This window comes from Mercenaria mercenaria, chromosome 6 (genome assembly GCF_021730395.1).
Source record: "Mercenaria mercenaria strain notata chromosome 6, MADL_Memer_1, whole genome shotgun sequence".
NCBI lineage: Eukaryota > Metazoa > Mollusca > Bivalvia > Venerida > Veneridae > Mercenaria > Mercenaria mercenaria.
The window spans coordinates 12,620,286-12,638,646 of record NC_069366.1 but is presented as its reverse complement, the minus strand read 5'-3'; the positions used below and the strand labels follow the sequence as shown (position 1 = coordinate 12,638,646).

The following is an 18,361-nucleotide window of genomic DNA, read 5'->3' as shown; positions in this document are numbered from 1 at the left end:
TATTAGTCCGATTTCTTTATGTCTAAATCACCAACTTCAAAAACTAATGCAGCATTGTCGTAAATTTAACACATTTAAATGCACAGTAACCAAAATTTGCTTTTATAAAACATTCACCAAAACACAATATGCGCAGTAAGATGCGCATTACGCCAATTTTTTAAAGTAAGAGTAACATAAAAAACTGCCTGAAAATTGGAATTAGCTATAATTTAATAATGGTGATGATGATTATGATGAAGATAATAATAATAATAAAAATATTTATTATAAAGTTATCATTTAAGAAATTTAACATACAAAGTGAGCATAGCATGAAAATGACATGCATATTTATTTACAGCATGATCAAAAACAACAACGACAATACCAATAATAACAACAACATTAAAAAGCAATATACATATACAGTATTTTCAAAGATTTTCACAAATCATTTGCACTTAAAGAAGGGAGGGATTAGGGAGAAAGAAAAGTTTATCAAAATAGCAGGATACTTCCTATTTATTCATTCGACAGATACTCACTTGTATTAAAAAAGGAAAAAAAAACAACAACAACAAAAGAATAATAACAATAATGAAACATGATGTAGGAGTTTATCATCTGTCAATGTCTAATTTATATTTGAAAACTAACCAGTGTACTTATACTGCGAATCCACGTCTCCTCTCGATGTTATTTTTAACATGATTTGGTAGGATGGGGTTGCACTGTGGAAGGGTAACAAGCCATCTGTGTCCCTACTGTTTGATTTACACACAATACAGAACGAATCACACGGTGCAAATCAAACTAACTGCGGCATTTATAAATGATTTTATAGTAGCAACTTTAACCACTCGTGCAGATTGGCTCCAAAGACATTTACCAAAATAATCTTTTGACGTTAACTACGTTACTTAAATTACAAAATTTATATAATCACTTACTTCTTCAAACTTATTCACATGTTCGTAAAACTGTAGAGGATCATTGTTCATTTTTAATATAAACCGCATCATGAGAAATCCAACATAGTGCCTTTGCGACCAGCATGAATCTATACCAGCCTGCGGATTCGCGCAGTCTGGTCAGGATCCATGCTGTTCGCTAACGGTTTCTCTAATTGCAATAGGCTTTGAAAGCGGACAGCATGAATCCTGACCAGACTGCGCGGATCGCAAGGGCACTATGTTGGTTTTCTCATGGCGCGACTCAATTATATTTGAGCAAATGAAAAATGAAAAGAGAGAGAGAGATTTCACCATTATATATATAATATTTTTTTGGTTAATCGAAGACATCATTCATAAAATCTAGTTAGGTTTCTATTGTAGATTATATGATAGTTCCCATTGTAACTTAACGTTAGATTTTTCCATAACGTATTTTTTAAATCGAGAAATATATTATAAGTAACGAAGAGGAACTACCAAGGTATTCGAGTTTTATCGCATTTTAACAGCGAGAGAGTCATATGGCATTGGGTGACAGGTGTGTTTTTGCCGGCATGGGCAAAATCAACGGAAACACGAGTCTGGTGTGCAAGAATAAATGCTATGAATGTAGTTTACCTATCCAAAATAGTCCAAAGAATTAGATAACTTATCAAAAGCATAAAGTATTTACAAGGAAAATTAAGACTGCATCACGAATATTTACAAGGAAAAGGAAAGACTACAACGTGATGAAATGTGTGCATGCTAACTTTGACCTCGGATCAGAAAATCACACAATTAACCTTTTACTATCGTTTTGTTATGCTGATACCCAGAGAAAAAATATCCTTTAAAAAGCGTACTCAAATATCTAAAGTGAATTGTATTGAATTATACAGTGTTTATCTAATGTCACAAAACTATGTAACTTAACAATGACGTTTTGATTCAAATCAGCTCAGCCCTTTCACATTGTTAATTAATAATTAATTAAATTACGTAAAAGCAGAGCAAATATCCAGCCTGATAATGAAAACAGCGAGCCTTGACTAAGTTGAATGTAATGAGGTGTAAATACTATTTGTACTTTCTTACACGCAAGGTTGTCACAAAGGGTCGAGAGTGCACAGAGTTTAAAATATATACACTTTGCACGCAGAAAACACATAAAATACAATACAGTCACAGAAAGAACACTTTGTTTATATAAAATTATATGGACCGCACCACGAGAAAACCAACAGAGTGCGTTTGCGACCAGCATGGATCTAGACCAGACTAGTACGCTAACAGTTTCTCTAATTGCAATTTAGAGTTTGAAAGCGAACAGCATGGATCCTGACCGGACTGCGCGGTCGCAAACGCGTTATGTTGGATTTCTCATGGCGCGGCTCATATATTCGAAAGCTGAACTCTTCATTAGAACGGTTTACAAGTTTAGAAAATCGTATATTTGAGGATGTGCATGTTTAAGCTTCTTATGATTTAGTAACAGAATCTTTGCGAAGTATGTTATTATCTGGTACTTTAAGAGAAATGGCTATCCTACAATCCCTTATCGCGGGGAGAACACATATAAAACAGTGATGTCGCCAGCAAAATACTATACATTTATTAATTTTCTTCTTTAATTACAAAATGAGAAACGAGTTTATTCTGAAAGATGTTAGGCAATATATAGCATGTCATAAGCACTGGCTAACCTCCAATATTGAAAACCGGAAAACCACAAGCCTTAGGTTGATAACAAGAACATTATAAATTGATTCAAGGAAATTCAACACCTTTATCGAACGTTTCACAGCAGGCATGTAAACAGAAAATCTTTGATAATTATGTTTACCTGTCTTACATTGTGTCGTTGCGACTGTGAAACAAACAAAAAAGAAACAAAGCAATTAACTGTCAGTAATTACAGGAAAAGGACTTGTGCAATGCTTCTTGAAGGTATTAAATGTCAAAAATAATTATATGATATAAATAGTGATAATAATGTTATAACAGATTGAATGGAAGAATTGATTACTTTATAACGTATAGATTGGATATAAAAAATTAAATCCGTATAATATATTTAAATCATATTCACCCATGTTCAAAATTTAAAGTAACAATTTGATTACAGTTTTTTACGATTAAGATAAGACCCATCCGAATATCATAATTAAAGCATGAATACAACGACATAAATAACAACAAGAACAAAGATTAAAAAGCTTGTTTTGAGTATTCAAATATAGCCCAAAATAAAAAACGCAAGTTCTGAACCACAGTTACTTAGAATATAATATGGTTTTATTGTTTGATATGCATTTCTTCACAAACGAGTTCTTTAGTATATGTTTTAGTTTGCAATATTATCGATATAGTAAAACCTGGTAACTAGTAAGAACTAGTTGGTCAAAGAAGATAGGTGACCGTAATATTTTATTTCCAAAAGTCAGTCATCAATCTTTGTTTAAATATTCATTATGAAGGATAAGTATGTAAGATTTTTTTGGTTATTACTAATGTTCATGCTTTTGATGTCACATATGAAATGTAAGCAGAGTCCCACAGACTGTTGCTATTGTAGGTTACAGTGTACATGTATCTTACTTATCTTATTTTTCACACAACACTAGATATCATTTTCCGTTCAAAAATCAAGGTCATATAATGCGAAAATAAAACTATATTAGATGCGTAAATAGAACAGGAGCCTGTTTTGCAAAAGTTCATTAGCTTCATCCTTAGTTCTGTGTTTATGTATGGGCTCTTAAAACGTATTTCTTTCTTAGATAGTATTAATATCGTTTGATGGTCACATTTTTGTCCTGCCTACGTCGAAGAGTAAACGAAAAATAAAAATGAATCAACCTTAATCTTCATCTAATTCCGACTATGTCCTAAAAAGACTTCATGAAGCTGGCACTAGATATTTGATATCTACAAGTGGACAAGTGGACATGATATTTTAAGAAAGCAACTATTAATTCACAATGTCTAGTTATAAAACTCGCAAATAGTGCGAGTGAGGCTCTTCGATTTATAAAATAATCTTACATAAAAATTTATTGACAAAGTCCAGCAGCTGCTATCTAAAATATATAGAGAGCATAATATCTGTTACGGATTATGATTAAGTTACAATAAAATAAATCCTGGTTGAAATTAGGGTGGTTCAAAACCAAGTCGTGTCGATAGATTAGTATGCATCAATATATCATTTTTGATAATCAGAGGCTGCTCCGAGATATATCAGGAAGCCGATGGATGGTATATAAGTAAGGAGTATCATTGCATAAAACAACAATTTATCGATAGCACAACTAACATCATGCCAGGTTATGTCATCTTGATGCGAATGCTCAGGTGTAGCTGACTTTACAGACAGAACATTGGTCTTAGTTTTCGTTTTAACGAACAGTTGTTTAGATACGTTTGTGTACTTTGTAACTTTTAGGTCATTTGTTTCTTCTGGTACATCTTGAACTTTGTTGCTGTGCCTTTTGCATCGTGTGAAAAGAACAAGTGAATTATACAACTGTCTCTTAGGAATGTTCTCATTTCGGTGGTAAATGGCTAAATTCAAAATGACTAAAACAGTTCCGATAACACTAACACATATTCCAACAAGGATATAACAACACATTAGCGAGATAGGTTCAGAAGATTTTGGCATTTCAGCAGATACGACAGTCAAGAAAACAGCCAGTGAAAGCATGATTGTTATGGCATAGCTAACGCGTTCTCCGGATTCGCTTGGTAGAAGAAAAACAAGACAAGTCAGTCCTGCAATTCCATTTATAGGCAAAATAATTGTTAGTACGTAGAAAAGCGATTGTCTTTTCAATTTAAATCTAAAATATGCCATTGAAAATCCAATTCCGTTAGAGACGTAATGTTCCGTTTTCTCGAGCGTCCATTCTGTGTTTGGAGTGTAGGAAGTTGTTCTCACCCCAAGAGGAATTGAAAAAAAAAACTTGATCAATTCCATAGTCCAATGGAAAGAATCCAACTTCACATACCTGTTTATCGAACGGCCAAAATTTCATATTAAATCCACACGAACTTTTCACGACAGCTCCTGGATAAAAAACAGCAAGACCATTAGCATAGAATATAACATGGTTGTTTGACGAGCCCATTGTTGCAAATTCGACTGGTGTTCCCAGTGATATGGAAGGTGTCCAAATTTCGCTTATAAGAATTGGTATTTTAGAAATACCACCGTAGTCAGAGGGGTTCCATGTCATGCGCTCATCTATCCACACACATTGTGTCGCTACAGTAATGGTTATGACACCTTTGACGTCATCCACCTCAGGTATTCCAAATAAATCCAGTGTCACGTTAACATGTAATATATCAGACTGATTGTTCATTGGTCGAACATCTTTATGATAGTTAGACAACAGAGCTGACCTTAAATTAGTCGCATTTTCATAGGTTTGACTTGAGACAGTCCCAAAAATTATACAAGTAAGTAATAGCACTGCTGTAAAAATAAACTGACGTTTTAAATCCATTTTGAAAACTGTTGATCGAAGAAGTAAACAGTGTAGTGATATTACTGTGGTATGTTTAAATAACGATCCTATTGTGAGAAATCAATTTGTTGAATCAATTAGATAAACATATTTTCACCATTTACTTCAATTAATTAATGCGTGCGACCTTTAGTTTAATTGTGATCATTGAAGCAAACAGTTTAAATAGCTAATATCCATATTTTGTTTGTATCTATGTGGTAATTTAACTCTCATATGCTTTATCATTATCTGTTTTAACAAAAGATTAGATCGCTTTCAAAAGATATTGTATTGAAAGAACTGTAGTATTGAAAGTAGTGAAATTTACCCCTCTTCAATTCTATTTTGTTTAATGGGCAGTATTTGGATTAATTTCACTGACCGTTTTCATCTGGATATAGTTCTCTTTAAACTTTGCATTTCAGCGTTTTATTATTAATATGTATCATAAACTACTTCCAGATATACGACACTTCTAGTTTCTTTTCAACTAAGGTTGTGACCATTGTATATGCAATGTGTGCTGGGTTTTTTTTTTTGACAATGTGTTGATCGTATTACAACTGCAATATACACAATTTTAATTATTTTGATACGGTATTTAACATGTTAACTTGTACGACAATGTCTCAATCTATACATCGAACATACATTGAAGTTTTCACGGTTTATCTTTGACCTTTAAACAGAAAATTACTAATTTGTGATTGATGTTGCTATTTAGAGGTGGTGCATGCCATAAGTGAATAACAGAATTAAAGACATTGATGTTCCGTGTTCGTCTGCTTGTGTTGTTAGTAAACGTCGCATTCGTCCGAAACCTTCTTGGAATATGGGAACAGAAATGGAAGATGTCCTTTAATGTGAGCAAATGTCATATCATGCATGTCTCTAGATCCAGAATACCTGTAAATACTGTCTATACCTTACACGATCAGCCTCTGTCGCCAGTCAAGCTACTTACCTAGGTGTAGAAGTAACATCTAACTTATCTTGGTTCCCTCATATACACAAAATATCTAGAAAAGCATGTCAAGGTCTTGGTTTCTCAAAACGTAATATACATTCTGCTAAGAGTAGTACCAAAAACAGCTGCCTATAACACCATTGTTAGACCAACTTTAGAGCATTGTTCCAGTGTTTGGGATCCTTATATCATCAGAAGGATATAGAAAAATTAGTATATAGTTAGTAATATTTGTTGTAAATAATTATAGTAAGACCTACAGATTTAAGTTGGAATTCCCTCCAATCCAGAAAGAAATATAGTAATTTGGTTTTATTTTATAAAATGGTTCAAAATCATGCTGATGTCGATCCTTACCAATATCTCGCTCCAATCACTAGACAATCTAGAGATTACCATCACTTAGCTCTGCAAATACCTTCTACCACAGTTGGCTACTACAAATACTTATTCTTCCCCAGAACTGTGGTAGAGTGGAACATCTTACCACTTACCGTCTCAAGTGGTCAGTGCTAAAACTACCTTCGGATTCAAATCAGCACTGGCTGCATCGATGTTCCAACCATAATTACTATATATACTTGCATTTATCCTGTTTTAACCCTACTAATATTTCTCTTTTCCTCACAACAGCTTATGTACATGTTTTACATTTAGGGCTATAAGGTGTTAGGTTTTGCAACTTCTTTTATCACCAACTGTCAGGGAGTACTAGGTGGATTGAGTAGCTTGAGAAACCTGATAGTCTTTCCTCTTTGACCACCCCCCCCCCCACCCCCGTCGCATGGACATAATGTATCAGAAATTGAACGAGGCCATTATCGTAAAAGAAGAGGAAAGAAGAAAGAATATAAAATTTTACGGAGACTCTCAGTTGGCGGTTACAAAGAGACATCAGATTAAGTGGATGTATACCTTCGATCAAGACACCCCAAAATACATTGATTCATTTTAGAAAACCTATGTACTTACAACTGTGACAATAACCATTTACTTAGAATAAGAAAAAGAATAACTGAAACATCTAGAAGCGTATATAGATATAATCATTATGATATCATCGAAGAGTTTTCACAACGTAACTTTACTTTTTCGAACATGGCATTTAGTTTAAATTTATACTAATTTATTTTAGGTCTTTATTTTTTAGTTTAATCATATTTTATTGCATATTTTCATTTCGACATATGTACATAACATTAAAAATAACTAATAATATAATAATATAAAAACAGGACAGCACATGGGTTGGTCTTTAAGTTATGCCAACATTATAAACAGTACTGTCCCTTCTACAACTTATATAAATCACTCCCGACACCTCATTTCCAGTTTTCTTTTTAATGCTGAGCCCCAAGAAAGGGAGCTACACGTAATAATTTTCAGGTCTTTTGTATGACGCAACCGTGCATCGAACCCACGTCCCCCGCACTCGAATCGAACGCTCTACAACAAGGCTATCGAGACGGTTTTCTCCCTTAAAACAAGTTTAGATCATTCACTTTCTGTGTACAGCAAAAAAGTAAAAGTATTTTGTGCCTTCTTCTGAATCCACGTGACTAACATGTCTTTTTAAAAGACTATGTATTTAAAACGATTTAGTTATCTATTGTGGATGATTTATGGCACCAAGTTGATGTCAAAGATAAAAATGGCGACACGCTAACACCATGTCGTTCGGTATGATTCATAACTTAGATTATTTTCATTTTGATGATTTCCAGCAACTTCTCTATAAAAATGATGGCGCCTCCAAACTGTTCCTTTGTAAAATTAACTATGCAGTTCCGTATTTATATTATGCTTCTGTATATTATGATGTAGAAACATAATTATTATGTTGTTCAGAAATTTAACATGTTTATTTTACAATAAGAATGCACGACAACAACATTAAAGAGTGAGTCGGGTTAGGGAGACGTGGGGGTAGGGGAGGGAAGAGCAAATGAATATCTCCTATACATGCAAGAAAATGTTGTTTTGACTCATTCTCATTAAATGAAATTGATTTCTATAAAGCAATTCAATAAAACGGTGTAATATGCTTTAAAATATATTTGAAATACCCTTTGTTCGATACTCATCTGAATTCCTCCGGAACCAGTATGCGGATAATTGTATGTAAAATATTAAACCAATGATATTGACACTCTGTCTGCAAACATATAATTGCTAACATATAGTTAATACATCAAGTAAAATAATGCCGTCAGTTTAGCATTTTTATATATATGGAGAGAAATGATGCATGAGGCAATGCTCGGAAATTTAAATGACCAATAACATTACGCTAATTTATTCTCTACATTTCCTGATTAAAACTGTCTTGAATAACAAATTCTAGAATCGCCAGGAAGTAATGCCGTCATACAAGTCTTCTAAAAGAATAAAGCGGAAAGAATGAAATAAATTCACACAGATGAATTATCCAAAGTGTTCGTAAAATAACATTCATAAAAATATATCTAAACATAAGAGCTTAATGTCTTTATACCTCATTTGTAGTCGATTGTGGCCTATATATTAAGCTCCGTGGTTTTTGGTCGCGATATGCATGTAAGAAAAATATCAAATTAAACGAAAGACCATTACTCATTTAGAATAAACAACTGAATATTGAATAAAATCATAAAAAGCATCTTTGAGCGTCACTTGAAACAAAAATAACGTAAACTATATCATAATGGCTTACTTAACGAAATAAATCCTGCAAATATAAATATCATAACAAATCCTATGAAATTGATTAGATACTTACCAGCTATTAAAGCATTGTCTTGATGATCTCTTACCACCATTGGTTACAAACATTATAAATAAATAATTGATGCAAGGTACGCACCAAAGCAGATTAGGAATGCGGTGGTAACACCTGTTCTCAAGAAACCAGTTCTTGAACCAACAATATTCTCAACATACAGACCTGTATCAAATATCCCACTTACGAGAAGGTACTTGGCTAGAGTGGCACCCAGATTAAAAAAGGACGTCTGCACATTTAAAGTTTCACTCGGTTGCTTCGGCTTTAATAAAGGTTAGGTCGTATGTCAAACATCCTATTACCAAGCGTGCACAAATATGTGTTGCTTTATATCTACCTTTACAAATTTAACGTGCAACTAGTATATCTATGCTTTTTATAAGCGGATGACACTTGTATTCACATACACGATTTGATCACTGTCTCTATCTATGATCTAATGCTTAGTAACTCCCGCTCAAATATCATAACACCATCTTTCTCAGAATGGGAATAGAAATGAGGGCAGAAACACAACAGAAGCACAATTGCTGAAACAACACAAAAAGTAAAGATGGACCGGAACGTCAGTCAGCACAGAACTTTCGACGTGGCATGTGAAAAGCACTTTAAACGGTGACCAACATGTAATTTTAATTCCACTAAGTAAATTTTATATGGTACAAAGCTGTTTTATTTTGACTTTCTGAAACATTACATTAAAGTCACAATTGTGTTGTAAGCAGTGTAATTGCCTTGAAAATACTCAATATTATTTAATAGTTTTCTAATTTGCATAAAAAAGTGAAAACGGGTTTTAGGATTTCGTGAACTGGAAAATACTTATGTTTACCAGGGAATTTCAAAGCATTAGTACATATGACTCTGGAAAAGAAGGGATCTCAGTCACCGTTCTTGTAGCCTATCGGTGTTGTATTACAATTACTTTCTCTGTTTGAATATTTATCCTTGGAATGAACTGCAGGGCAGTAGAGCAAATTGTATAAGTGTATATGGCAGGCTTACTTTACCGAATATTAGAGGCTGTTGATCTCTAAAAACGCCACGAGGAAGCGAGGAAGTAATAAAAAATATCAAGCATGTAGATATGTTTTCGCATATTCAAATACTAACAAGAGCGCATTTACCAATTTTTTTTTCTAATGTAACAACTGTTTTATGAAGACAGTAAATTGTACTTACCATACATTTTCTATTGTTATCAAGAGAAACTGTAATGAATGCAATACCTACACGTTAAGCAGTTACATGCACTTGTCGTCTAGTAAAAATTTAAATTGTTCTTTCTTTATTATACTTCTAGATATTATTCATGACAAGCGTCTGTCGCCTTCTGTCTAAGCATTTGGACTGTAAATATTATTATAGTTTAAAGACATACAGTACTAATATTGTAATATCTGACCTCATTAATGGTTTCATTTGGCGACAAAATTGTAAATAAGCAAGTGATTTAGGGTTACACATCCAACCCAGGATATAACATTGGTGTAAATTCTAATTTCCTCTTTTGAAAGACGTTCATTGACCTTCCGCGGATTTTCAGTTTAACTCGACTTTAATAAGCCGAAACGACATGAACGTATTTCATTTATTCGACTGTAATATTAAATAAACTCCATGTAATGCATTCCGAGATAGGATTCCAATCCGTTTCAATACAAATTCGAAGAGATAATGTGATTATGACGACTGCTTTTTGATTACTTGCATGAATTTAGCCCTATTACCGTTTGTTCGCCTTTACAGATATGACAACAGACACATTCGCGACTATAATTACCTTCAATTGAACGATTATCCGAATGGTATCAGCAAATATTGTGCCTGCTTTTGTTGTTTTATAGTTTTATAACACTCAAGACGTAACAAATATAGCAATACGCCCCTTGCTTTGTAGGACACTGTCTTCCTTCCCCTTTAATTAGTATAATCTATATTACTGTTTTGTTCTAGTTTGACTGTGTTTTATCAATAATAATTGACCGGCACATAGGTCTTGAACTTCATTAGTAGCACAACTCTCAAAGTTATTCCAATTTGCGGATGCCTTCGGCATACAAATAATGTGAATTGTTAATGACGATTTCTTTCTCTGTCATATAATCATATAAAATATATTTTTCCCATTTTTCAAAGGTTGATAAATATTATAAGTAGAATAAAATTGTATGTGATTAATCGATTTGCCTGTAGTTCATGATGGCTGCCTGGCTGTCCATTGATTAACATTTATTTTTTGTTCAGCTATTATAATAATCCAACAGAAATTATGACTTTATTTAATACCACTTCAAACTGAGTGTTGCAGTCACAATTTCCTGTAGAAACAGGAAAATGTCGGTAAAACCAATAGGTGCTCCCCGAAATGTGATTATTGCATTAAAAACACAAAAGAAAAATTCATTGACTGAGGACATACACATGTACCAAGTCTAAGTAGTGAAGCTTCCAAAGTGTCTAAGCAGATCATGTATGCGCATCTTCTCTTGTGATTGTAGCTTCCTATGAAGTTTCACTGAATATCAGCCAAGGATTGCTGTGGAATACTCTGGGCAAGGACAACACTATTAAAGTTTACAAATGTTGAATAATCAAACGGAACTAATTCATTGAAAAATCATCTGACCAGAACATTTAGATACTAAGCGCGTTTTCTGTTAAGGGTAACGCATCCTATGAAGTTTCGCGCACTTCAGCGAATTGTTACCCAGAAAAACTCCGGAAAAAGATGGCGCTACAGTTGAATGATATTGAATAACCAAAGGGCAATGAGGGTTACAGTCCCTGGCTCGCGGATTTTTCAAAGTCCGCGCTTCCCCGCGATTGGACCCTAGCGCGGACAATTTCCTGAGCCGCGGGGATGCGCGTTTTTTCATGCATCTCCGCAATACATTTAACAGCGTCCGCCGCGACCAAATGCAATAAAATCGATTGCGGTGTCCCGCGATGATGGTCGCGGCGCATCGCGATGAAGTGCCGGTGGTTCGCGGTGAATTGCGATGAATCGCCGCGATTTACAGGTAAATGCAGTGGCTTGTTATTACGTATACAGTTAATTTAAAATTTCAACACTATGATGGGATAAGAAATGAAAACATTAAACAATGTTTTATATTTTTGAATCATTTATTTCTTCTTACTTTTCTATTTCAGGTGTTATTTCCATTAACTCATATAATTTAATAAATGCAAGGATTATATTTTTAAAACATTAGGGTTATGAAATTTAATATCATTATGTCTTTGAACTTGTATAATACATGTATATATACATGTACTACTGTATAATTTGTTAATTCATTTAGACAAGATGAAAATAAATAGTATCTTGTATTTTGCAAGCATTTATATCTTCTAACTATTCTATTTCAAGTATAATTTCCATTAAATTCTATAATTTCATAAATGCACAAAAGACTGTCATTCCGGCGTTATGTTATTTCATTGAACTCGTATACTATAATTAGCTAATTCATTTTAACCAGATGATTTTGGATTTGAATAATATTGCAACAATATTTAATAAAACACTATTTATGTTGAAGTAATTCATGTTGATGGCTGAGTTACGAAAATACATCACACATCGAAAATTCGATTTCATTCATCAACGTATTGTGGTCGGTAATTGCCCCAAGTTCAATGATGCCCATTTGTTTTAATTCCGAGATACGAATTTAATTATAGTTGATTACTTATTTGAGTGTTTCATGCCATATTCTAAATTTTCCAATGATCAGTTCGTTAACCAATAAAAATGTTACTAGTCAAGCATTAAGTAAACGTGAAAATTAAAGACTTGAAAACAGTCATTGTTCAACAAAGTTGTGATATTGTGTTTAACTTAACCTATAATGGCACTTCGTCAACGGACGAATTAAATTTCGCATTTTCTTGTAAAATACTTGTGTGACGACAAGAAACAGATCAGGAATTAAAAGACTTATTAGAACTAACGATGAGGTAATTGAAGATTTCACTTCGTTATCTTATATCTTATTATTTTCCGGGAGTTTTGCAGAATATGAGCCGCGCCTTGAGAAAACCAACAAAGTAGCTTTGCGACCAGCGTGGATCCTGACCAGCCTGCGCATCCGCGCGGTCTGATCATGATGTGTTGTTCGCTGTTTCTCTTACTGCAGTAGGTTATGAAAGCGAACAGCTTGGATCCTGTCTAGACTGCGCGGTCACAAAGCCGCTATGTTGATTTTCTTATGGCGCGGCTCAATTATATAGTAAATTTTTTTTCCAGATATTATCAGATTACGAGTTTAAAAATCATATATTTGCAGCTTTCTGTAATATTTTAGTGATCAAGTCTGCTACATGTAAAAAAGGCGTTGAAGGTGTTACATAGTGAAATTTAAAAAAAAATGTCGAAAATGATTTTATAATGTATTTAAAGTATCTGCATTTAAAACGGAATTGACTTTCCACCCGATAATGTTCATGAAACATTTGCAATAATAATGACTGATTTAATTAAAACTAGAAATATATATCATGATAACAGATTAATTTCCCATGGATGCAAAATAAATATCATAAAAATATTTTTAAGTCAGTGCTTTAAACTCCAACAGAAATACGTATGTTTTCATTATATAAACTAACTTTTTATGAAATTAGAAAAAAGCGATCCATCTATCCATTTTATTGGCCCCGAATTGCCACTAAGTAAGGAGCGTTAAAACAACACAGAGATATACAACACTGATAAGCTATAGATGCGCTTTGAATATAATTATAATGCCATTTTACTTTTTCGCATCTTTGTTTTGTTATATTTATTTTGGAAACAGTTTGGTGAAATTTGTTACGTTACGCAAGAAAAAGACTGCCACTGCTCATGAACTAAAGTGTATGCACTACTCCTTTATTTACTAACTTTAAAACATTTAAAATATTAAAACTTTAAAAACACGTTTATAACAACAATGTATTTACGTCCGATACCTTCCATTCACAGGTTTATTTTTAGATAACACGCCACCGTCTATATGTCATATCGATAAATATGTTACTCCATGTACTTTACTATTCGCATTATGGTTAACAATTTCGCTTTACTGTATGTATTTAAATTGACGGCATTTTTTTAGTATTAAAGATTTTTTAATTCTGTTTTTTTTTTGCCTTTTCTAGCTGAAAGTCCAAATTTAATATGTGAATTGATTTCAATTTATTTACTTTTTAGACATAATAGCTATTTACGATCGCGCGGTATGAAATTTTACCGGTAATTTTACTGAAAATCGGCCGTTTTCATGTAATTTTGTTTCGTTTAATGTTTATATCTTAATGAAAATGCCCTGACAATCTAGCTTTATCTATCTTTTTACGATGTGGAAAGTTTGAAGCAAATCTATTGGATAATAAAAGCTCTACACGCATTTCCTGTGTACGGGACACCTCAATTTCGCGGTTTAATTCTTAGCTAAAATTTACCTGTTTAACTGTTGCCTGCTTTCGGTTGCCTGTCGTCGTCTGCTTGTTTACTGTACTTCCTCACTACTGGATTTTCCTATGGTGACTTCTTTCTTATACCTATTACCCTGCTCTGTATGTTGTTTATGCCACCATGGTCCCTAACATCTATCTACAAATGCTTATGGCACGTAAAACAAAGATTAAAAGATCAATTTGTACAAAATTGGTCAAGTAGGTTAGACAATTCAAGCAGGGCTATATTCTACAGACATATTGCTATTTTTAAGTTTCAACCATATCTCAATTGTATAAACATCAAACGTTTTTGTACAGATTTTACTAAGTTAAGAGTTTCTTCTCACAGATTGCATATTGAAACTGGCAGATGGACTAAGCCAAACAGTACACCTCCTAATGAAAGGAAATGTTTTTCTTGTGATGTTTTAGAAGATGAATACCATTTTGTATTGGAATGTAAAGTATATAATAATCTAAGAAAACGTTTTATTCCCATGTATTACTGGAAAAGACCAAATATGCCAAAATTTATTGAACTGTTAAATTCTGAAAATGTTTGCATAATACGAAAGTTAGGGAATTTTGTGAACAAAGCTTTTGCTTTAAGAAAAGAAAGGTTATACCCAGTTGCTGTCAACGAAAATAATGTTAATGTTTCTTAATATTAGATACTCCCTTTTATTACAGACGTATGTATTTCGTTACTGTAGTATGTATAGATAAATAAATGATTTAATTAATTTAGTAAGTGAACATAAGTGCTATATGTACGCCTAGACACGGTATACTGTACGCTTTAAACTAATATTCTAACCTCTCATTTATAGTCATTTTAACTGGTATTTTCTTAAGGCAAACTGCCATAAGAATCCTAGTTTAATTCTTATTTTTGCAGTGTATTTTGTTTAACGTAATAGTATCATGATAAACTATAATTTACAGTTTATTTGATATGTTGAGCTTGTGTTTCGTTTCGGCAAGGTCAACTTTCATATTGTGTATATATAGTATACATATGATGTGTATATGATTGAAAATGTGTATATATGTGTTTGTATAAGCATACAGGATATAACATATCTATTGATCGAATGCTACCGGTACTACATTTACCCACATAGTATAAAACAATAATATAACATATGTATTAGTCAAAGCTATTACATGTATCCACTATTTACAAAACAAATATATATGTAAAATGACGAGATTCTGTAACATGTGTAATATTCAAAATGTGACACTAGTAAGTTCTGTTAAGCACTAATTCATATTACTTAAATGAAATCATTATTTTTGTATCATCATGTGTTCTTAAATGATTGATATGTTTGTAATTGATATGCAATTTATTGTATACCTTCTCCGATGAACCATATCATTGTATACATTTGTTAAACACTGTCCTGCCATGTATTATGTTTTGTTCTTCCTCATGGGCTATTTTGCCTTATGGAACTTTGAAAAAATAAAACTATAAAAACTAAACTTCCTGTAACAAACAGGAAGCAAAAGGCAGATCCAACTTAAAACGTAAGATTTAATGTCTTCCCTCGACAGGACTTGTTAAAATTTCTGTATTTTCTTTAACTATTGTATGCTTTCTATAATATTTATTTTGACAAAAAGTACATAAATTCTACTTTTGAATTAGTAAGTTTTTGTCGTATATTGACTTTGATAATGGCGTTTAATATATGTATACTTTAATCTAGCCGCGATGTCACACGTGTCAAAAAATGCAAAAAATAAAATTACGAAGTTGTTACGTGCCGAAATATTTAAAGAAATATGTATTTGTTTACAAAACAGCGACTACAGTCTGAAAGTACATAAAATTGTCTGCAAATTGATATGCATAAGTCTTACGTTGAATATGAATTAAATTTAACACATGAAAATTGCAAAATCTAGCCGAGATGTCACAGCCGTGCAATTAATGTAACGTCGACGTTACGTTTGAAAACTAAATAATGTATATGTATTACAATTGTATCTGAACACCGCAGTATAATTCACTGTCTGATAAATAATTATATTGAATAAATATTATATAGTACATCTATATAAAATATTTCCTTAAATATCGAAACGACATGATTTATGAAAACTGTAGTCCAACCACCCCAAGTAATCCCTTTAACAGTCATTCTCTGTAATGACTTAAACAGCTATATAGGGGGTTTGGCAGGCATGACCTTCGATTTTCCTAAAAATTTGCATATTGTCATTATTTGATGCATACTATATCAATCTACTTCTTTTTTAGTGATACGTGCTTCTGTTGCCATGGTAACCAACAGGTACATTCTATGCTATGATTCCAGCATATTTTTGGCAAGAAATCCCACTTTTTAACCCTTGTTTATTTTTAGGAACAAACAGAAAAAAATGAAAATGGGATTATTGTGTTAAAATACATTGTTTTAAAAGAAAAAATGACCAGTCTGTATATAAATTAAACAGTTGTGATTGTCAAGCGAACACTCAGAATTGTGGGGTAGTCCTTGTATATGAAAAACATTGATTTTGCGTAATCTTTAACTAACTGCTGTTATTTCCTGCGGACACATTGGGAACAAAAAGCCTTGGTCTATGAAAGGAAAATACTTGTTGTTACAGAATATGAAATAAAAGTTCTGGGAATCTACTTCAAAAATGTTGTTACCATGGAAACAAAATATGCATATTTTCAATTTTTAAAAAAATTAAATAACGTTTGTCAAGACCATAACTTTGACATGCATGGAGCAATCTTGTTTATATTTGGCATGAATATTAACATCAGTGAAACAAAGTTTCATGCACAAATCCCGGGTTCCAATCTTAAAGGTCAAGGTCACAGTTGGAGGTCAAAGGTCAATCAGATCTTGTATGGCCCATAACTTTGGAATGTGTTGAGAAATCTTCTTTAAATTTGGTATGAATGTTTAACTCAATGAGACGGAGTGTCAAGTGCAAATCCCAGGTTCCTATCTTAAAGGTCAAGGTCACAGTTAGGGGTCAAAGGTCGTTATAGAGCTTGTCCAGGCCACAACTTTGATAAGTAAGTAGCAATTTTTTTTTCTTTGGCAAAAATGTTCATCTCTGTAGGACAAAGTTTTATGTGCAAACCTCAAGTCCCTATCTCTAATATCAAGGTCACACTTAGGGGGTCAATGGTTATTTTAGAGCTTCTCCAGGCTTTTGCTTTGCTATGCATAAAGCAATCTTTCTTTTTTTTGCATAAATGAGTATAGACCTTGAGCCGACATAGCTTACTTATGAGTTCTGGATGAGGTGACCATTTGACCGAAGTTTAATGAAAACTCTTCAATGGTTAATGAGATTCAGAGTTCAAACCTTTGAATTTGAGTTGTAACCTTGACCTTGAGCAGACATGGCTGGCCAGTGAGTTCTGCACATTGTCTTCATGAGGTGATTATTTGACCCAGGTTTCATGAAAACCCTTCTCAGGGTTTAGTAGATACAGAGCGGACAAGAAATGGAAGGCTCAAACCACTGACCTCGAGTTGTGACCTTGACCCTGAGCAGACATGGCTAACCCATAAGTTGTGCACATTATCTTGATGAGGTGATTGTTTGACTAAAGTTTCATGAAAATCCTTCAAGGGGTTAAGGAGATATAGAGCAGACATAAGTGTTATGGACGGAAGGACAGATTGACAGACACCATCCATATAACAATAACTGTGTTGGTGGGTGAATAATTACAGAAGACATTTTAACTTTGATATATCATGCCAAA

At 33.1% G+C, this 18,361-nt stretch overlaps 1 protein-coding gene across 1 annotated transcript; it reads right to left on the bottom strand.

Moving 5' to 3' along the window:
- Positions 1–4,654: 4,654 nt before the first annotated feature.
- On the bottom strand, positions 4,655–5,566 carry LOC128557596 (neuronal acetylcholine receptor subunit beta-3-like). Its single transcript, XM_053545130.1, has one exon. The coding sequence runs from the start codon at positions 5,429–5,431 to the stop codon at positions 4,793–4,795; it is 639 nt and encodes a 212-aa protein (XP_053401105.1). The 5' UTR covers positions 5,432–5,566; the 3' UTR covers positions 4,655–4,792.
- Between the last annotated feature and the right edge of the window lie 12,795 nt (positions 5,567–18,361).